Source organism: Tachypleus tridentatus, chromosome 8 (assembly GCF_004210375.1).
Source record: "Tachypleus tridentatus isolate NWPU-2018 chromosome 8, ASM421037v1, whole genome shotgun sequence".
NCBI classification, from domain to species: domain Eukaryota; kingdom Metazoa; phylum Arthropoda; class Merostomata; order Xiphosura; family Limulidae; genus Tachypleus; species Tachypleus tridentatus.
In genome coordinates this window covers 65,813,289-65,836,981 of record NC_134832.1, presented here as the reverse complement: position 1 = coordinate 65,836,981, position 23,693 = coordinate 65,813,289, and the positions used below count along the sequence as shown (strand labels likewise).

Below are 23,693 nucleotides of genomic sequence, written 5' to 3'. Positions count from 1 at the left end.
ATTTTGCAAATTAAAAATAAAGTAAGATCAGTTTTTAACATATCAATACTAGTGGGTGCTGTAGTTTTGAGCTTTATCATCTCTTGTCAAACTAAGATATAGATATTGAAGCTCATTTTTATACACCCTTATTTTCATGTTTTCCTTGTGAAAAATATACTTAGTTCAAGAAGTGCCTTAATTAAATCTAATACCCATATTTTATTAACATTATAGACTTATAGATTCAAAAATGATATGGATACCAATTTAACATAATGTTTTGGGACAACATGAGACCTTTTGGTCCATATCAGTATTCTATCATCTAAAATAAAATAAATTATTGAAACAAAGTCTTAAAACCAACCTTTATCATTCGTATAGTTATCAGGATTGTTTTTTTTAAACTCAAATTTATTGTCTCTACAACATCTGAAGATAACCACTTCCAATCCTGTTAGAAAAATGAAAGTTTCTTAGCTGAATATAACTCCTACCCTGCCAAAATTTATATTTCTGTCTCTTAGTCCTACTATTCTCACTTTTAAATATAAAAAAGAAGATGATGCATTAACATTATCAATTTCCTTTACAATCTTAAACACCTTAATCAGATCCCCACCCTTTGAGAGATATCAGCTTTTCCTCATATGAAAACTCCTCTGTCAGAGGCATAATCTTGTAACCCTTCTCTGAACCCTTTCCAACAATTCAATATCTTTCCTAAGGTAAGGAACCAAAGACTGAATACAATATTTCAAATATGGCATAACCAGTGACCTGTACAATAAACTTATAACTTTCTTACACTTGTATTCAATATTGGTGTATGTACAACCTAAAATCCTTTTTACCCAACCACTAGTAATAGCACACTGCTTTGATGGCTATAGAGATTTAATGACAATTACACCAAAATTTCTTTTCTTCATTACTGTTAAGGTTATTCCTATTCAAATTATGATAACCAATATGCAATGTTTTGCATTTATTGTAATTAAAATCCATCTGCTATCTATTTGCCCAATGCACTAAATCATCTAAATCATTTTGTAAACCAAAAGCATCCTCTTCATAATTAGTAACACCTGGAAACTTAATATCATCTGCAAATTTAAGTAATTTATTGACTATTCCTTCATCTATGCCACTAATGTAAGTCAAAATGACAAAATTCTTAAGGCTGAGCCCTGAGGTACATCATTTGTGATATTAATCCAGTTTGACTGAACTCATTTTTTAACAATCTTCTGCTTTCTTCCATCTGGCCACTTTTCCATCTAATTTGCTAACTTAGCCCCCATACTTATAGAGGCAAATTTTTTTACAATCCTTTTATGTGGCACCTTATCAAATGCTTTCTTAAAATCCAGATGCACCAAATCTATACCCCTACCCTCAACTACATATGTAGTAATGATTTCAAAGAATATCAAAAAATTTGTAATGCAAGATTTTTTCTAAGTGAATTATGTTGACTTTCGAATAAAATTCTGAACTTTGTTGAATAACTTTGCAAACCATCTTTTAACACACTTTCTAAAAGACTTTTCCCACAACTGATGTGAGACTAATTATTCTATAATTTCTTTTCTAGGACAAAATTTATAACCTTCCATGAAAAGAGGAATTACGTTAGCTAACTTCTACTTGTTGCTATTCAAGGAATGGCAAAAATAGTAACAAGTGATTTGCATATCCAGTCTTTTAACTCCTTCAAAACCCTTTGGAAAACATTATCTGGCCCAAGAACCTTATCATTTGTTAAACTTCCCAATGTTTTCTTAACCAGCTCTATATGAATGCAGTCAACCTGTTTAATTTCATTTATATAGCAAGCTGATGTTTGTTAAAGAAATACAGTAATTAAATTAATGACAGAGATATAACTGAAAGATTCAATGCTAGTTTTTTCATGGTACAGTCTTTACAACTTAATGTATGTATGTGTTTGTACTGTTATGTTTTACTTTACAGTCTAGAAATTATATTAATTAGTATTTAATGTTGCCTTCCAATTAGGTTTCTATATCTTACTGAGTTTGAAAGAGCCTTGGAATGAAGTGGGTTACGAATATGGAGCAGTACAAATGACATATCAAGTTCATCTTGTAAATTACACTTCAGAAAATGAACAAATATTTGAAAATAAACTAAAATCTTGTGATTACTATAAACCAAAACCATATCTCCCATATGAACCTTTTCTTTCAAGCCATTCTTGCCCAGTATCTTTGGGTACAGTGACACAATACTTAAAGAATATTATTTGCACTTTTTCTTTCAGTGAGTATTTATTTCTTTATAAGTTATAGAGTTGTTAAAATATATTTGTTAGAATTTAGCTTTAGATTTCAAGGAGTTCAGTTTTTACTTCAATATATATCTTATTTTCATATATACTAACAAATCTTAACTTTATAATAGTCTCTTTTTATTTTTGAAATTTTGATATTGGTATATCATTATTCTATTTTGCAGCTGTTATATTGTATACAAGCGTTTTCAAGAAAAACTTACAGATTTTTTTATAATACCTAATTATTAAAGTAAATTAAGTTTTTTGATATAACCTTCTTGAGTAAAGCAAATGAACTAAGTTATTTACTGTTAAAAATCTTATTACAACAATACATTTTTTCTCAATATTAGTAATTGAAGTGAGATTCGAATTTGAAAGAAATTACCATAAAGTTCCAGGTGAGAATCATACTTGTTTTATTAGATGCTTTTGCATGATACTTTTTAAAACTGATAAAAATATAAATATTGTACACATTATTAAGTGCTAACATTAAAGAGGTATATTTAATATCTTATTAAACTTTTCAGGTGTTAGGTATCTGACTTATATTGTTACTGTAATTTATATTACTATATTCTGCATGTTTAGCCAAGCACCACCATTTTTCGACTACTTTTGTATGCCATGTTTACTAATTTTATTGAAATAACAAAATCAGAAGGAACTTGTGAGACAATATTCTGTCTTCAAGTTTATTACTTTGGAAGAAACCTTGATCTATTTGACAATTGTGGCCAAGCTTGTAAACAGAAAATGAAACCTTTGTTTTGATTTCAAAATATTTTTACTGAAATTTTTCATTTATACAACTAACAAACATAATAATTTGCAGCTTGTACTAAAGTTAGTTCAATTTAATAATGATATTTTATATTTCAGTTTCTCTCCTAATAGTTTTATGTTGCTTTTTCTGTTAGACCAACTGTTTTTTCTGTTATGAGAAAGACCAACAGTGATGAACATAAGTTTTAGGATTTTCTTTTTAATACTCAGTATTTATTAGACAAAATGTACATAAATTATGTATTTGTAAGCTATTATAGTTGTACTATTATATATAGTATAGCAAAATTAACACATCAAAACTCTGTGGTAATATTGTATTTGAAAAGAGTTTTATATCATAAGTTTTTAATTTATTTTTTTCTAAACATTTAAAAACAAGTCTTATCATATAATAAATGTATGGTCACTATGATTTTATCTAATTGAAAGTGAGAAACTTTTAATTCTTATTTATGATACTTTTCATTGGTTTAGAATAATATGATAGGTCCTGTGGAATTGAGGAAGACCTAACAGAAAATGTAGTATGTATGCAAAAATCTGAAATCTCCATTTTGACTGAGTTTAAATAAGAGGAAGAAATATAACCTAAATTAAAACAGTGAAGCTGTCTTTATTTCAAACAAAAAAAAAAGTTTTAAAATAAGTATATCTTTTGTGTGCCTTTGAAAACTGGAGAATTCTTAGGCAAGAATTATGTTGAATAAAAATAAAACCATTTATGCCATTTTTCTCAGGAGAAAGTGCAATTGCTTCCCACAATTAATGATTATCACTACAAAATAAAAGAGTTTTTATTCTTTAGTTATTGCTTGACCTCCCAGTGAAAAATGCCATTCCATGTTGATATGGTATGCTTCAATTTACAGGAATCTTTCTTGTAAGAAAATGCATATAACATTTAGTTAAGACTGTACATCTTCATTCTGTTGCATAAGTGTTGACCTTCATGTGCATGTCACAAGGTTTTAGTGAGTTGCATTCAAAATTTAATTAAGCTATTATTTCTTATCATTGAGTGCAGGGGCATAGATTTTTTACACCTGATGGGGGGGGGGAGATGATTTTTGCAACCACTTATGTGAACTGTTCAAATTGCAAATTGGTAATCTCTGATTACGTGAACCTGAAAGCTGTAAACATGGAGTCACAGAGTAATCTTGTTGCCACGATACTTGCATGTATACTTAGGCCTACTGACTGATACTTACGAACTATCGCTTAGATTGAAAAGCTTAGAAGCACGCCTATATTAAAGATGTACATTTTGGCTACTGAAAAAGCTTACATCTAGGCCTAATTATGTAATTTGATTGGTAAGAACACGAGAATCACAAAAACAAACACACAATTTGTTGGCCTGTGATGCAATAAAACAATTCAACAGGCCAAACTGTACGGGGGGATGATTTATGCACCATACCCCACACCTAAAATGAAGGGGGGATGTATCCCACCCATCCCCCCAGGATCTACACCCCTGATTGTGTGCATCTAAATTTGGCATAAGCACATAGCTAATGATCAAAATGTTACTATTTTATAAGGCAATATTTTACGAAAATCCTGAATTTCCCCAAGTATGAGAATTGTAATGTTCACTCTTTAAATATTCTATATTCTCTAATTTATTTATTCATCCCTCTGAGAAGATTGAAATGTAACATAAGTTATTATAGTGTTGTCATCACTTAGGCAAGGCATAATTTTTATAGGGTTCAATTTTATTTGGTCACAGAGCTATAAAATAGAAAATCAGACCTTTCTTGCCATGCCCACTTGTCACATCCTCTCTTTTTACAAATTGCCAATAGTTCTTTCTGATGTGTCTTACTGTAATATTTATAACTAATTCTTAGCCAAAGTATGATCTATCCAATGATGTAATATATTAAGTTGTTTTTTGTACATAGTATTGTCTATTTTATATTTCAAGATGGCTGATATGAGTAGTAAAACTTTTATTAAAATAAAGTAGAGAACAATGTTTCAACCTTTTTAGGTCATATTCAGGTTAATGTTATACCAGCCATCTTGAGATACAAAATTGTCTATTTTGATTCTAGTTTAAGCTTTCTCCCCAAAGGAGACACAGCTAAAATTTTAACAGCTATTTTGCATAGTCAGAAATGCAGAAAAATTGTGATAATTATTAGATATTGTGTGCTTTTTTACATGCTATTATTCTGTGTTTCTGTTTCTTTATTTAATTAAGTAAAAACTATTTAGGATAGTACTACAGTTATCATAAAGAAGTGTAGTTAAGTTTCTTTGAGAGTCAACTGAGAAAAAAAAAGGCTCCGGTAAGTGCTTTATTTCTTATTTTTAGTGTGTGTTCTTCATTTATTAGTGTAAATGTAAGTAAAGTAAGCTAAAATTATAATTTTTTTAGGTTATATTAGGTAAAATAAAGAATAATGATGATGATAAAATATTTTTGTAAGGTATGCTCACAAGCAGCTCATGAGTAGCTCATGCTATACTGTGATGTAGAAAAATATCACATTTGCAAAGTAAGTAATCACTATTGCTGGGACATTTAAATTTATACATAATCTTAGATACTTCCAATCATTAAATTATGTCATAATGAATGGAAACAATTTGGGTTTCTTTCCATTGCTTAGAGCTATTCTTACATCAGTTTGTGGATACGTTCTATGAAAAAAGCTGACAAAAGTTATTTTTTACGTTTTGTATACATTTAATTTTTTAAATTAATATTGCACATATTATTTGTTTTGAAATATTGAACTTTATCCCTGCAACATTGTTAACCTTATCCAAATAATCTTATATATATATTTATACTGCAAACTATGGTGTGTGTTCAAGTATTTATCTGTCTCCCATTTGAAAATCTGTGCATAATTGCAATGATCAACATTCATTTTTGAAATAACAGGAGAACAGGCATAAATGAAGTTGTTTCCAAATTTTATTTTGCAAGCAGAATATTCTGCACTAAATTGTTAGTAATTGATCATACTATTGGGACATCTTTGTTAATAATTAATCATACCATCATTCATATTTTAAAGTATGATATAACTCAATGCTCTTGATTATTCTCAATAAATCTTACCTTTTTATGTTGATTATCAATATACTGTAAAAACAGACTAGTATTTTGAGACTTACTACAGTTTATAAAAGTATTATCAACATACTTTCAATAATACATGACTTTGGAATGCAATGAGCTATTTTCCAGTCACTGTTTTTCATAATGGCAAAGGAATTTGCTGGTAATCATACCAACCTTGATTCCAGTGCAGTTTCATTTATTTAATCATATATTTTGTTATTAAACAGAAAATGAGATTCCTTGGTGGAACTCTAAATTATTTTTCTGGTGAAAATAGATCAGGTGTTAATTTTAAAGTTTCTTCCAGTGGAATATTATTATGCAAAAATTTTATTTCAAGACTTGCACAGTAAACAGTCTTGCCAAATTGCAGTTTAATCCGTGATGACAAGAAAATCCACTTGTAGAGAAAACACCTGACGATGACTGAAGAAGGTCAAAACATTGTTTGCTCCTTTATTAGTGCTTTCTCTACCCATACCAGCTGTTTTTAAATATATAACAAACTGTAGTTTGTTCTCAAAAAACAAACTAATTTATGATTGTATATGTATCTGTGTTAGAAATTCTTGATCTAGCCAGTTTTCAGTATTTCATTAACTCTATATAAGTTACTTGTATGACTACTTCATAGATCCTAATAGCTTTAAGTTTAATTCTTTTATAATACAGTTGCCCCTTTTTTTATTTTAGCAAATAAGTAGTAAATTCGAAAATGGTACTTCTCTAACCTCACAAGATTAGCTATTCTGTTCATTGCCGTTCTCTGTATGTGAACTTTAGTATTATATATGCCACAAACCTTTTGCACCTCCTATTAGAATCAAATGATTCCAATGTATCTTTCATGCTTATTATCATATATTGCTTGACCACTATCACTTTTTATTTGGCAGTGCTTGCTTTCCTTTTTTTTTTGAGATTGAATTAGTTTTCAAAGTGATTTTATTTAAGATACTCAATTTTTCAATCTGTATTCTTACAATCAAGATTTCTCTACTTTCTAAAATAAGGAATTGCAGACACCTGTTGCACTGTCTCCAATTCCTCTCCCCACCCATTTTCTTCCAGTGGAGCACAGAAATCCTTGTCACTTACTGTTCCCATTTGCTGAAGTAGTGGACTGTAGAGGTTTCCTCTGAGGTAGAATTTGTACAATAAAACAAACATCACAATCATATGCATCCACTCTATGAAAAGAGGGCTACTATCATTGTATTTCGTATTATACAGTATTGTAGTATGTTCAATCAATTGTCATTCTTCTGAATGTTTTTTGCCTTGGTAGACCACATTTGATAATTATGAAATATAAATTTTATGCAAGGCATTTCCACTGGATGCTTTCTGCCATGATGGACTGCACTTGCTATACTCTACAAAATACAAGGTGCTTCTCCCTGATGTTTTTGCTCAAGCACTTGTTATTCTCATTTTTTTTTATGCAAGAAGTTTCCACTGGATGTTTTCTTCCAAGATGGACTGCACTTCACACACTCAGTAATATCACAAGGTACTTCCCCCCATGTTTTTGCCTGACATACTGTACCTGATGTTATCTAATTAACTTACAAGATATGAAACACAGTTATACATAAGGCACTTCCACTGGATGTCTTCTTTGTGGATGGACCACATTTGACATAATCCAGTGTATCCCAAGGCACTTCCCTTGGACAACTTTTGCTTGAGCAGACTGCACTTGGCTTATTCATATCCATTTATTATACTTTTGTCCTAGCCATGTATTTCTATATCTGTTTCCAGACATCTTCAAATTTAATAATAAAAATGTCACATGGTCACATATTTTATATATGTGAACATCGTACATACTATCTGTTGTTCATGGGTGGAATTTGTATTATATGACATGGTGCCTGTCTATTTTGTTCCACCCAATTTGTTTTACTATTTTCATTACTTGGTGAAGAAAATACCTGTTCTAGAAGTAGTGCTGTACCCCACAACTGTGAACGTCTCTTCTTTTGTGGTAATTTTTTTTTGCATATTTGATTTCTTTTGTTTCTTAACTAGCCCATCCATCTTTGTCAGGTGAGATTCTGGTTTAGTGTAAAAAGAGGTTTCAAAGTCAATATCTTATAACACTGAAAATATATATCTCATATGTACTTATTTCTTCTCATCCCCTTTCCACCAAACTGATTTGCTAGCGTTTCTATTTAGTATTTGCCAGTTCTTGAAAGTGGGGATTTTACAGCAGTATTTGAGGGATGTTGGATATACAAGACTGTTTAGTGTAAGTGTTATTATTTAGCTTATTTTGTGACTTAATATTTAATGATTTAGTTTTAATGACAGGGTTGTTGAAAGTTGATTGTCTAAAAAGCTTTAGTTAATGATAACTTTCATTATGTGACTGTATGAGTCATGTGTTGTGTTTGTAGTTCACTTGTTGTACAATCCTTGAGTAATACTGTTGACATCACATTACTAGAATTTTCAATAATTTTCTCATCACATTATGTGAGCATTGTTCCATTTTAGCATCATGTAATTTATAGATAGTTTGAGATCTCGATGAACAAGATGTGTGTATGTATATATATGTAGGTGACCAAGTGATGGTAAGTCAAAAATGTTCATAAATGAAGATTAAAAAAGTTGATTAAAGAAAACATGATGTTAGCTGGTGTGTGGATGTTATCCTTAATTGGTGATATCGTAAAGTGAGTTTCACAGTTTGACAGATACAAGGAAAATAAGTTGTCTTGCCAAAGGATATTTTATAGTAACTGAACCTCTTTATGTGGACTTTGAAGAAAAGAGACAGTTATGCAAAGTTTAAGATACAACTGTGATAACCCATGAGATAGCATAAGTGAATTTATTGCATATTGTGTAGTGAGAAACAGAAAAGAGAAAAAAATAGTTCCTCTTGTCAGTTGGATTACTAAAGTAACTGAATCAACCCATGTGGACAGGAAAAAAAGAATTATATAAAGCTTTATATACAACTGTGATATTTCATAATGTAAAAACATTTTGTAACTACTTTTTACTTTTTTAAATTTACTATTTTAAAGAAGTTGATTGTGTGCTGTCTGTATATTGTTCAAATCTATCAACAACAAGTCACAGACAGATACTGTAAAGAATCCAAGCCCACATATATAAAACCCTGACAAGTATTGGCACAGTAGGATTGATGGAGGGTAGTCATAAGATAACATTTTGTTGTAATGGCACAAAAATCAAGGGGTGCAAAAGATTGGTGCAATGTTGAAAATTTTAGCTGTGCTTATAGAGCAAATCAAGATCTAGATAACTTTCAGTAAGTAGAGGTAAGTACTTATATAATATACATTTTTAGTGGTAGAAAATGTTAAGATTCAGGATTTTTTCTGTAGAGGAGAATCAACCCACCTTACAGTACCAACAACATGCTTAATATCTCAGTTGAAATGTGGCCAGTAAAATTGCCACTGCACCTTAGAATAAATGTATGTAACACCTTATTACCTTCCAGTCCTTGCATTATACAGACTCTGAAGAATTTCCTTTCTCGTTTGACTTGCTAGTAAGTTTAACATTTCATCATTCTTCCTTGTAACAAAGTAGATGTGACACTGTAGTGAACAATACAATATAGGAAACTTTTCAACAAATTTGTATTAACTAAGGGAATGGAACATACACATGGTGTGTCCACATTCTATACTACAGTATTACTTGCAATTTCTGAATTTAAGTCAATGGAAAGATAGTTTTTGTGATCTGAAATAGATGTGAAAAATAAAGATTATCATTTTGAAATGTTTAACTAGATCAACTAAATCAACATTTGCATGAAATTGTGCTCTATAATTGAAGATAATTTATGTTATGGTACAATTTATGAATTGAATAATTGTTTGTTTTTTTTTGCAAGTACCAAACAGCATGTTGATAAAAGAGAAAACACTGTTAATAATTTTGTTGGTCTTAAAGAATAAGTAGTATCTTTGTTTAAAATTCTAACTGTATCTCCTTTTAATTGCTTTTAAACAATTTTTTGCTGAAAAAATATGGAAGACATCATGTTAGTCATGATCTATATAAACGTATAGATTTAGGTTTGTATATGAATATTTTAGTTTGTATATGAATAATGAGAACATAAATATCAATAAACAATAAAAGTATGTTCCTTATAATTAGAGATTTAGAATATAACTAAAAATGTTTGTATTATTTTAGAACCTTTCTTACCTTAATAACATAAAATAAACTTACTTTAGCTTAGTGAATTCCTGAAGAAGAAATGTAAAATTACATAAAGTTGTAAAAAACATAGAACTTAGTAAGAAAATTAAAAAAATTCAAATGCAGTATCATAAGTTTACTTACTGTAATATTACAGGCTTCTACCAGGTCTTATTCATAGAAAATGTCCTTGTTGGAGAGAAAATTCACTTAAAAAATGAAATCAGCTACAGTATAAATGGTGGTTGTACTTTTGACCTCAGAGGTAAGTAGCCTTCTTAATGGTTTAGCTAAATTTGAGGTATTGTAGTGTTAAGATATTATAACTATATAGCTTTGTTTTCAACACCTAAACAAATATACAAAGATTGGTGACATTAATAATGTTTTTAGTAAAACTTGCATATGACAACATGAAAACCTGTAACAGTACAAATAAAATATCAAAACTAACTGTGTATGCCATATATTTTAGATTTTGTCAAATTATTGCAGACTTGGAATACGCTTTTAATGATTTGTTTTAGAACAAAGCCACATTGGACTCTCTGCTGTGTCCACTGTGTAGAACCAAATCCTAGATTTTAGCATTGTAAGTTCATAAACTTTACCACTGTTCCACTAAAAGACATTTTAAATGGCTAGAAGTTATTGTATAACACCTGAACTTCATAAATATAGGATAAGAAATGAGTATGATTTTGCACCCGTTTATTCATTTGAAAGTGCTAAGTTATAAGTTATTTATATTGGTTCATTACTGAAAAAAATAATCTTTTCCAGGACAATATTTCTTGTTAAGCTCCAACACTCCATGGATTAAAGAAGGTTATCATTACAGTCATATTCTATTGTCTAGTGAAGTTTACTTCATCAAATTCAATAATAAAAACAAAAGGAAAATCGAGAATGCCTTAAAAAGATGTTTATATTCTCCTGGCAAGCACACTGATTGTCCTACAGCACCTTACTCTTGCCCCACATGTCACAACTTTCTCAGTTTTGATTTAAAAAAGAAGCTTTTGTGATTTGCATATAGGTTTGTATCTTTTTTTTGTTGTGACTCACAAAACTACAGACTATTCACAGTTGTGTCTATTGTTTTTAAATAATAGTGTATATTTGACTAAAACAATTGTATTACAGCTGCAGATTTAAGACAAAATGGTTAGAGTAGCTAACTGCTGTATTAATGTGTAAAATGAACTAAAATTATAATTTAGAATCTTCCTCACTTTAATAACATAATGTAATTTGCAATAAGATCAAATATATTTCTAAAACTCTCATTTGCTTTTATTTTAGTTGTCAAAATGAAATTGAGCAATATGTTTGGATTCCAGTCAGGTAGGAATTTTTTTTGTTTTCAATTGTAGGGTTTCATTATTATTGTATGGTTAATTTAGTAAAAAGTGTAAACGTAGGATTACTGAAAGTGTGTTTTCTGCTGTTAAAAGTACATTTCTCATTGCTTTTTTTAAATCGTGCATTTGTCACAGCTTTTATAAAGTATGCTTTTAATTTTAATTATATTATTGTATATACACATATATATAACACATGATTTATTTGAAAATATTTTTTTCACGATAAAAGATTTTCTTTTACCTTTATTTGGTAAAACAAAATACTTCTTAAAAAGTTTTATGAAAACTTTTTAGTTTTAAAAAGGTTTTTTTAGTTTTTAAAAACTAGTAAATGTGTGGTATTCCAGTAAACTGTTGTCCATTAGGAACAGCAAAAATATTTTTGCAAAATACACATTTAGGACTAAATTACTACAAAATGTACCCTGTTAAGTAAAAACTAAAACTTATTTATTGTCAGTTATACAGAGTATAATATTTATGGTTATGATGTTTCAATAGGTTAACCAAACATCATCGGGTACAACAACTATAAAGAGTGAAAAACTATTGGACAATAATATACTGGAATTTGATTAGTTGAGCTTAACAAGACTGCATAACAATCATAGGCATTACTAGATACTTAATTGTAAACAAATTAATTTGAGATATTTTTACAACTGTTTCCAAAACATCCTGATTGAATATAATACTTCTGTAATGAAAGGAATTCTGCAATAAATAGTATGTTTATTACTACTTCACTTTAGATTTTTCTTTTTTTAGTTTATAAAAAACTTTTATAAATGGATTCTAGAAGAAAACCATTTTTTGGTTATTAACTCTATTTTAAATTCATTGAGATCTGATTGAAAATGTTAATTATTAGAAAAATAGCCTTGATAGAATGGCACAAAGTATTTACAATACTTAATTTTTGAGAAAGGTCATGGGAGGAATTCAAAGGTATGTTTAAAACTGTGTGAGTACCCTTACAATAATTAGATGTGTGTGGAACTTATTATCATGTCATTTAATATGAGCATTCAGAAATGGAAATGTATGACATTTTTTATGTTTACCTTTTTACTTTTTTTTAATTCATGTGTGAAAAGAATTCTTCAATTGATGAGGAGTCATTGAAGCCAGAAAATATATCATCATCATATCTTACCCAGAATGTTGATAGATGAAGTAACATAAAATATCTGGGCCAGACTTTATTAAGTGTCTGTCTTACGAGCAAAAAATGTTTAAAATTCTTCTCCTATCAGTATGACTTATACAATTCTTGAAAATGTAGCTACTGAAAAACCTTGTACCAAAAATCTAGCTTTCATATTTTTCTAAGTTGATGAAGATGACTACTGTTTTTTACATGTGTTCTGTTTTACCAAATTATATTGTACCTAGAATGAAAAGGCAAAATTCAAATAAATTGTACATTTTTCTACATTTTTCTGTGAAAATGTTTCAACTACTGACCATCTATTCTAAAAATACAAATATGAAGCCTATCATCAAAATGCATTCCATCTCTGTATATTAGCAAACACAAGCTTAGAAATTAGTTTGATTTTCTTTACATTTATATAGTAAATCCAGCTAAAGCAAGGAAATAAAAATAGCTGTTGTGTATTAAACTACTTCTACAAATCATAAATGTAAGATTTCATTACAATGTGGCATTATGCTGAGAAGTTCAAAGCAAATATAAGGAGTTGAATTGAAATGATCTCCTTTATCCATTCTGTGAATCCCTTTACATGTATTTTATCATATTCCCTAAATAGACCCCTAATTATTGCTTGCAAATTTAGCTTTGTAATTTACCAGTCATTTAAACCTAAAACTACCAGTACTCACCTCAGTTAAATGTTTGTCATGCAGTTAAAGAGATACACACCTTTTATGTAATCCCACTTTCAAGGACTCTTCTTGCAGAAAATGAATTGGTTTATGGCTAATACATTTTAAATTTACCATACCATAATCATCTACACATTGCAGAAGCTAAATATGAGAGGGAAAGCATTATGCACTGTATATACTCCTTTCAGAAGCAAACTGAAGTGAGGGAGGGCATTTAAAGGAGTTCATGCAATTTCATGTTCAGTGATTTTATTAGTGAAGAGTGTTATTTACTCTTAACCTTTCATTTATTGATAACAACAAAAAATGTCTTTGCTTTTGTGTATAATGGTATAACAAAATGGCATAATTTGAGAATCTGCACCAGACATGTACATAAAAAGATTCCTTGCTTTATAAGAAGCTTCAAATGGACATACCTAAAACATCTCTTGATATCTTGTGTTTAGGGTATGATCAAATCAAATTATATCCCAGATTGGTTTTAGATTCTAATTTATTTATTTACTCAAAAATTTGTAATTACTGTCTAGAAAATAAACAACCATAAAGGAAAACACATGATTATGGTGACATATTATTTTGGATATTTTTATATGTTAAAAAACATGTGGGACAATCAGCTAATACAAATTTTCAAAACGTAAATGTTTACTAATTAATCACAATAAAGGTTTGACTAATACTTAAAGTAAATCTTTTGTATTATTCCTTTGAAATTAAATTTTTCTGTTGGCAACATACTACTTTTAACATCTCATCATTGTTTATTTCGATGGTTTACTGTAAAAACTTAACACAAACTCAACATATTATTTATGTTTGGAAAGTTATATCTATCATTTAGAAATTATTATATGTTTGTTTAGAGAAATTTGCCATAAAACACTGGCAACATTAAATTCGATTCTTAAGAAAGCATGGCCCAACTTGTTCTTCAATTCTGCTCATGAATATATTTTTGAGAATAGGACCTTCAGAGTGAAAGTTGTTGAAAGACATGATGAGATGAGAATTTTTTTTACCAATTTCACAAGAAACTAAGGATCTTATGGAAGGGTCATTTATGAAACAATCAAGAATACAATTAACTTCTTCAGAAACCAGTACTTGTGGGAACAAGATTTTCATGTCAAAACTGACAATAACAATAAGTGCATCAAAATGTTTGGTTTTGTGACGCTCTGAATTTTTAACATATGATGAAACAGCTGACATAAAGAGAAGTTACCTAAACTAAATATTTCCCAAAGTTTAAATTAATGATTAATATTTCTGAAAAATGATTTATGGGAGAATGAAATTCATGACTTTCAGTCATTTCATTTATTTTACAGATTTTTTGAAGCTGATAAGTAGGGAAATATATATAAATTAAACTTTTATCAATCTTCTGACTTTTTTATGAATGTCAGAAGGAACATTAGAAGTAATCAAAAGATCATATTAGGTTGATGTTTTCGTTACTTAAGAAACTCTGAACACCGCACGTAATTAATCTTAAAATTACATAAATGAAATATTATAAATTTTCATTTTGTAAGATATAATTGAAATATATATAGTTAGAATGTTAGTTAAATAAAATAAAAAGTGTTAATGTAGGAAATAAGCATTTTTTTTAATAAAAGGTAAAATAATAAATACATTGTTAATGACAATATAAATAACTACTTATGACTAAAGATATGTTTTAACTTAGAGGAAGGCTTCTTCACAAGTATGTGCTCAACATTTGATGTTCAGGAAGTTTACAGAGGGAACTCTTCTAGGTTTCAAAAGCACGTTGAAGCTGCTCTTCGTCAACATTGTTCTTGTGATTTATTTAATGAAGGTTGGTATGAATAAGTACTTTTTTTGTTTGTAAAAACTAATGTTATATGTTTTTTAGTTTTCATTATGATTGTTGAAATTCGATTGTGTCAATGTTTTTCATCTACAGATAAACTAAGTTTACTGTGTGAATTTCTCCATTTTCCACATTTGTAAATTCCATAATTATTTCCAAAAGAACTGCTTGTTAAATTATTAAATATATATTTCTTTGCTTAGTTCAGATTCTTTATAGAAATTGACTGTGCATTATTTCTTACAAATATTTTGTAACAAAATTTGGAACTTTGTTAAATTAATTACTGGTTGCATATTTCTGTGCTTAGCTTCTTTGCAGAAACTCACTGTGCATTATTTCATTCCAAGATTTTATAATGAATTTGTGCTTTTTGGTGTGTGTTTTTTCATCATTTTCTCTCAAGTTTCATACTTTAATTCATCTGTGAGCTTTCTATTTTTTATATTTACAGTCTCATTCATTATAGAAACAAAAATCTCTTTTAGATGTTGATGCTTCTTCAAAATTTTAAACTGTTTATTACAGTTTTTCTGAATTGCTTTTGAAACAGTTATATAATGATCCTAAAGTTAAACACTTTCTCAAGTAATTTTGTTAATTGTATCTTATTTTGTATTTTTTTTAGGCTGAACTTAACTTTGTAATGTTCTTGAGCAAATATTCAATGAAGATTCCTTCTTGTGACCTCTGTTCAAAATTATTTCACATTGTTCTGGTTTAGTCCAGTACCAGACATTTTCAATAAGGCCAGACATGATATCAACTAAAATTGTCCACCAAGAGAGTCAAACCTCAAATTTTAGCATTGCAACTCTTTAATCTTACTTCTGGCCTACAGTACAGTGTAATAGAAAAAGAAATATTATTTTATTAAACAACATAAGATAAGCTTAGTTAAGTTACTTTGCACTTTACCATATCAAGTTTGGTCTTGTTTACAAGGTGCTTGTAGTTTAGGTCTTATTGACCTAAGTAACTTCTTGAATTGCCAAAAAAAATTACCAAAAAGTAAATTAAATAAAACTTATTACATATATTACATTAAATTATATGATTCACTATTTATAATTTTAATATTGAGAAAAATGTTGTATGCTAGTGACTGTAAACATAGTGAAACTGTATGTGATATACTTTGAATTAAAACAATGATAAAATTAGTTTCATAACATAAAACTTATTAGTTAAGTTTCAGATGAATTTAACAAGATAAAAAAATCAGAATATTCAATTGTTCCTTAAAAACATGTAACACAATGATTTTTTCACAAATATAAATATTGTATATAAAAATAGCATATTTTATTGGCAAATTATAAAAATTTGTAGAAAGTTGTTCTGAAGTTTCAGACTATTTCTTTGTAATAAAATAAACCATGTAACATGTGGGTCTAAGTGTCACATGGAGATCTTATAGAGTTAATTATTTGATTATGAATATTTTAAAATAGCATTTAACTTTTTGTTCTGTCTGCTTGCAGCCTTATGTTGAAAATCTGTATTTTAAAAAAAAAACATACCTGTCCCTGTCTTATGTTTGTTATTAACCATTTGTAAAGAACTTAGGTGGTGTACACTTGAAAACTGTTTTTTTGTACAGGATGGCATTGATGTTATATCATCTAATATCTAATAGTGAAACTATAAATAAATGTAAGCGATAAGTATAGATTCAACTGCGAAAAGAATAGTCATGCATATGAAAAAGAAATTGAAAGGATGATGTAATTTATTCATTATTATGTTTGTAAAGTTTATTTTGGAAGATATATGTTTTCTTTTATCTTATGCAATGTTTAGTTGAAACACACTTTAACAACACTAACTATATTCATCATGTAGAAAACAATTTTATTTTCCATAATCTATTTGAATTTTTTTCTTGATATTATTACAACTAGGTATATCATAATGACAGTACAGTGCAATGTAACATACTAAGTTGTTTCAATTTGAAATATTAATGTACTTTTTCTACTTGACATTGGATTAGAAATCATTTTTTAAATACAATCTCTTTGCAATAATTAGGGTAGTACAAAGTTACAATATTTGTATAGTAGTCAAATTATATTAACATTTATTATATATCAAATTTTAAGGATTTTTCTCTAGTAATGTTAAAAACATATGGATTAGGGTTAAACCTGTGAAAATTAGTCAAAGACAATATAAAAGTATAATACAAATTTTATGAAAGTGATTGTGTTTTGGCATTATCACAAAAATATTTGGTTATTGTATAAGTATCTCAAAAGGTTTAATTATGTGTTTAACATTATCGACTTCCCTTGATAAAAACAACACATTTTGTTGAGTTCACTGGTGTTTAGACAAATAGGAAATAAGTTTATGATTCATTCAAAAAGAAATGTTTTTTCTCTTTGAAAATATTTAATTTTTTCTTTTTTAACAAAAAAGCTAGCATATAGTTTGATCATTTTCAATCCAATGTCTACATGTATAAAACCAAGAAAACATATTTCACATTTTAAATGGTTACAAGCTATGTCATAACATAACTGTACTTGTAATGTGATTTGGGAAGCATTTATGTTTAATTTAAGCTGACAGAAAGTTATTAGCAAATCATCGTACTATTTAATATTATGAATCCTATTGGAAGATATCTAAACTTAAAGCATTTAAGAATAATCTTACTGTTCCATGCAAAATCTATTTTTATGATATTTTAAATAACAAACTTCAGTTCTATGAGAAAACTACTTGAATAATTAAGACACTCAGTGTCATTAATCATGATAATGGTGAATAATAAATAAGAGTAAAAGAAACTGTGTACATTGCCTTTTAACTTTCCGTGCATTTTGGATGTCTTACAAATTAAAACACTGTTTGTACATAATAATTGAATATGTAATGTGATAATACTATCTCGTTTACTGTTTTAGGCTACACTTTGGAATTTTCTTGGTGTGTATTGGAACAAAAGTTATATATATGTACATGTTTATATACACATATTAATTAAATTCCAATTGTAAGCAAAAATTATCATGTACAATAACTTCATTCCAGTGCCAATGAATCTTCTTATATTATCAAAAGAAAAGGCTTGGATTGCAACTAAATTCAACTACAACCAGCTGAAACTTGGAAGAGAAGTTCATGTTTTGTCTTTTAGTGACAAGAAACTTGAAAACATAAAGGAGATGATCAAAAACTGTAAATATTCTTCTGACATTCAAACTCATTCAGTTTTACCAAAGCCTACATCAAAAATACCATCTAATAACAGAGAAGAGTGTACATTCACAAACCAGTCCTCGTGCCCAAAATGTCCATCAGTTCCATCCATTGACCTCCTAAGCACATATTGTCTAGCAAAATATGGTTAGTGTAAAATGTACTTGTAACTATAACTTATATACAGCTGAAATTCATTTACAAATGAAATAATAGATCTGAATTATGTTATTTTATCTGAGAAATTATTACACAGTTCTGTTTTGCTTCATCACATATTGATTTGATTTGCATTTTTGTTTCATTTAAGTTTCTAAGACTCATAATCTTAACTAGAACTTTAAGAATGAAGATGTTTTATATGCTTTTCAAATATTGCCAGTCCAATTGTCAGTTTAAAAAATTTCATTTCATTGAATTTTTGGCATGTATCTTTGTACCTTATATTTTTAACATTAAAGAATATAAAAGTGATGAACTTGTTGAGAAGTTCACAGGGTTATATGTGTAGTACATATTTCATCAACATATATTAAAAATGATTTACATGTTTTTAGCAGTAAAGCTGAGAATAATGAAAGCCTCATTTTTCTAAAGAATATAGTTTATTTGCAGTAATAATATATAGGAAGTTAATATTTTACTGATTGATTTATCATTTTCATTATGTAGCTGCTGTTGTGTCCTTTTCTACCAGTATTTCAGACATAGTTTTGAAAGAACCAAGTGAGTTGTTTTAAGTGCTTATCATTTATTTTATAATTTAAAATATATTATTTTATAATATATCTACAAATAAGATATTTTGATATTCTACAATGGGTAGATATTATGAGGCAATTGCTAAATTACAAGTAGTATTTATGTATCTACGAGGAATATGCAGTAAGATTCAAGAGTGTACAGACAAAAACACGAAGAACTTTATGTGAAAATAACTAAAATAAATATTTGTCATGATAATGTAAAATAAAACATTTACTGTTTCTTTTATTTGCAAGAATTCATTAGTAATTTATCATGGTACTTAAATTTAAAGTAGTGGCTCTAGTGATTTATATGGAATATTTAATTTTTCAAAACAATATTAATAAACTTACTTAAAAACTGTCATTAACTCCATTTCTTATAACTGAGTCAGGACTGATTCAGGCTGATGACTTTCTAGTTATCAGTCTCAAGGGCTTATTGACTTATTATTTTTTAATCTGGGCTTTGTATTTTTCTTGTTGTCATAGAGTGTATAGTTGTGATTTGACTGAACTAATTAGCTAGTTCTAAGTTTTTCTTTATGAGAGTTGTAGTACTTTTCTTAGGGGTTCTAGGAATTTTCTCAATATTTAACTGACTTGTATGCTAGTTATATTCATTACCATAAAGGGCAACCTTGGTGAATGGCACTTAGTTATCTGTGTGCTCATTAGTATTTTTAAACTAACCTCTACCTATCAAACATTGGATACCTTGCTAGACTTCTGTTAGAAATTTCATTAGAAATTCTCAATTTTTATTGCTATTACATTTGACTTCTGACAGCTAACCAAATATTTGCATTCCAACATTTCATTACCAGCAAGTGTTACATAAAGTGTTATATGTACCAAATTTTTTACATCAGATGTCTGTGACTTGTTGACAGTAAATTTCAACAATAAACAAACAGCACACATACATTAATTTTAATATGATGTATTAAGACAGGTTAAATGTATATTAAAATGCTCATTATACTGTTAGTTTTCACAGTTGTATCCACAGCTTTAAATAATGTCATCTGCTGTGTTTAGTTACACTTCATCTTGTTGAGTTGGTGCAGGGACTTCAGCATAGCTTAAAATGAACCTCCTATATTATCCTACTAACCCCAGGAAGGACCTGGTGTACAATAGGCTGAATTAAAAGGCTCAGTGGTTTAAGCTTCTACATTGCCTCTACTTCTTCTTTGGTCTGGTCTTTCATCACAAGTATCTGTTAAGGCTTCACCTTGACTGCATCCCTGGTCACATCATGATCTCATGTTGCATAAAGTCTGTTTTCCCTGGTCTATTTGTATATTGGGACAGTATATTTTGTAGCTCTTTCTTCTGCTTCTCAGTCTGTTTATTTTGTTGTTTTTTGTTGATGTTGATGTTTTTGTATTTCTTACCTCTTAGGGTCTAATAGGTCTTCATATTGTATGACAAAGGCACTATCTTCTGATCTTACATCTATAATAGCCACACCTGCCATTTTTATCTGAACTTCAGTAGCTGCACTCATTACATATAATTTTCCCTCAATGTACACCTTTGACAGATTGGAGTGGTAGATCTTAGTCTCTCAACTTTCATTTATAGTCCATTCTGTTGACCACATCCTGTACTCCAAAAGGTCCATTTCCCTGCAGAGTGAGTAAGTTGTTTTCTGTGGGTTGCAGGATTAAGACTTTCTGTCCATCCTTGAATCTGTTATCCTTACTTTGTTGTCATAGAAGTGCTTCTTCCTGCCTTCAGCTGCATACAAGCTTTCTTAAGCTAGTGACAGCCAGGTCTCCTCCAGTTAGTTTTTGAGGTCTAACACATACTGATATTTGCATGTTCTTCACTTCTAACTTTTCTTCTCCTGTTTATGATTCTTTCAATATCTGCTTCAAACCTCATACTGTCCATCCATACAGTAACTCAAAAGATAAACATCCTGTACTCTTGTTGGATTTCTCAATAAGCAAATAATACTACCTACAGGTACCTGTCCTAGTAATATGGTCTTTCTTGGCAAATTGTCTTCAACGTACTCTTAAAGAGTCCATTGACTCTCTTACAAAATCCATCACATCTGGGGTTGTACAGGGTGCTTAATGCTGATAAGTCTGTGCACCTTTTGGATAAATAATGAAATAATCTGAGTCCCTCTGTTATTCGAGACTTGTTTTGGAAAACCTACTCTGGAAAACACTTCCAAGAGAGCTTCTGGTATTCTGTTGGTACTATGATCTGTTTGACTTCCATCATAGAACTGCTTTGATAAATTCAATATAGCACTAGTCTTCCATTCTCTAAGTTCACTTTCTCATTTTTCATTGCCCAACTTTCACCCAGACACTGTCCCAAAGTTCTACAATGTAGAGTCTTTTATCTGTGCTTCCTTCTGTTTCCATAGACCTACACTTTGGATGTCAGCTTTCAAGACTTGCAAGATCTCATGTCTTGTTTGCTTTTCTTTTCTTAAGTTATTGCAGCAACTGCAGATGCCTCATCTATCTCTTTTCTGTCTGGCTCCTCCAAACTTCTGCTTTTATACAAATAACTTCAAGTTAGTAGGGAGAATCCACCTTTTTATGTGGCTATGGGAAATGTTTTCACTATCCCATTAACCAGCATATACTTTTTCCATCATCAGATAATAGACTGATTCTTGCTGCTGCACCCAGTGTCTCATAGGATTATTTTTTTTCTTGTCCCTGACATATCCTTCATCTACTGGCCTTCTTGATGGCACTTCTCAGTGTTTGTGACATGCTCTGATCACCACTGGCGCTGTTGGACCAGTTTGCTAACTTGAGTTGACTGTCAGTTATGCACTGTTTAATCATGGTAATATCCCTTTTTTCTTGCAATGAATTTGATGAGTTATTTCTATTCTGTTTCATCTGGCAACAACATCTTTGGTGATTATCACTCTTTCCTTCTTACCAGCATTATCTTTATAGGTAGCTCCAGTTGCTTTATGCTGTGATTTCTGTTGTTGCACATAAGGAATAATCTTTTATTCACCTACAACGTTATCCATTTTATAACAAGTATAATACCTTGCCTCTTTTTTTTAGTCTGTTTGTTTGATGCTATCTTTTGTGACATCCTGCTTCTGGTCAGTCATCCTTGGTTTCTACTTTGAATACTTATTCTTTGACTTGCCACTTATACTCTCCTGTGGACTTCCAGATACTGTTCTTCCAGCCTGATCATCTTATCCAAGCATTTTGGTTCTCTCTTTTTTTAAAAAAAAGTGACAATGGAGCATGTAATCATGAACTATTCTCATATTGACAGATCTGCCAGTCCTTCATAACTATCTGAAATAAAGTTTCTCCATTGTAAGGTCTGACTTCTGTGAACCTCTGGCAAAAATTTTCCTCGTTTCATTTTAAATTGCCAGAGGTAATGATATCTTCTGACAGTATGCCAACATATACCTGTAGCCTTTTCTAATGAGAAGGAAGCTGGGACAGACCATCCAATTGCCTTTGTCCCAGTTCTGACTTTGGGCAAATCTTTCATATTTCTCCAGGAAAGCATTCTTGTTGTCTTTCTCCTACTTAAGTTTAGACAGCTTGGGTCAGCTGACCATGACTCTACTGTTATTCTTGCATCCTTTGTCTTTCTGTTGTGTGAGCCTGGCAATCTCAGTTTGTGCTCTTATTCTCTCTATTTCCAGTCTCTTCTTACTCAACTTGTATTGCATGCTTACATTATTCTTTCAGTCTCTCTTCCTTTCTGCTCTACCTACACTCCTCTCTCTCTCTAAGTCTTGTAAACAGTGTTATTTGATAAACTCTTGTAGATTGCCATCTTTAAACCCAAGTGACTTGGACTTAAGTCAGTCAACATGGTTATATAGTTTGGTTGTGGCTTCTACAATATTTTTTGCCTGTCACTACAGTTGTTCATATATAGGCCTATTTGCTACTGTTGCTTACATCTTTTTCTACCATCACTTATGACTGTAAATCCTGGCTGATTTACCACTGTCAGGTTTTTTTGTGTGTATGGGCTGGATTCTTTACAGCAGATGTCTGTGTCTTGTTGGCAATAAATTTCAACAATGAACATGCAGGATACAATTCTATATGTTTTATCTTTAAGATATCTGATAGCAAATTTTAATTGATACTATGCATACTAGATTTATAACTGGTTACTGTCAGAAGTATATTACTAGTTCTGGAATTATGTTTATTTGCTACTTTTACTGCAACTTGTTCTGTCATTGGCTCTGCAAACTTCTTTTTCCAAAATATGTTCAGTCTTATGTGTTCTGTTAAACCTCCCTTTTTTTTATAAACATTTG

At 29.7% G+C, this 23,693-nt stretch overlaps 2 protein-coding genes across 5 annotated transcripts in view; both read left to right on the top strand.

Annotated features, from left to right (window-relative positions):
* The window catches only part of LOC143222554 (uncharacterized), a 48,609-nt gene extending 37,443 nt beyond the window's left edge, over nt 1-11,166 (top strand). The window contains exons 10-14 of the mRNA XM_076449192.1: nt 2,005-2,268; nt 2,635-2,682; nt 8,349-8,421; nt 10,525-10,632; nt 11,151-11,166. Coding sequence (XP_076305307.1) covers nt 2,005-2,268; nt 2,635-2,682; nt 8,349-8,365 — 329 coding nt within the window. The 3' untranslated portion in view covers nt 8,366-8,421; nt 10,525-10,632; nt 11,151-11,166. The remainder of the gene's footprint in view (nt 1-2,004; nt 2,269-2,634; nt 2,683-8,348; nt 8,422-10,524; nt 10,633-11,150) is intronic.
* The window catches only part of LOC143222553 (uncharacterized), a 49,432-nt gene continuing 36,889 nt past the window's right edge, over nt 11,151-23,693 (top strand). For 3 of the 4 annotated variants that reach the window (XM_076449189.1, XM_076449190.1, XM_076449191.1), the window contains exons 1-5: nt 11,267-11,406; nt 11,673-11,714; nt 15,291-15,422; nt 18,480-18,794; nt 19,320-19,373. In XM_076449189.1, coding sequence (XP_076305304.1) covers nt 11,681-11,714; nt 15,291-15,422; nt 18,480-18,794; nt 19,320-19,373 — 535 coding nt within the window. In that variant the 5' untranslated portion in view covers nt 11,267-11,406; nt 11,673-11,680. Of the gene's footprint in view, nt 11,407-11,672; nt 11,715-15,290; nt 15,423-18,479; nt 18,795-19,319; nt 19,374-23,693 lie in introns of all 4 variants that reach the window. The other variant, XM_076449188.1, reaches the window with a different exon arrangement.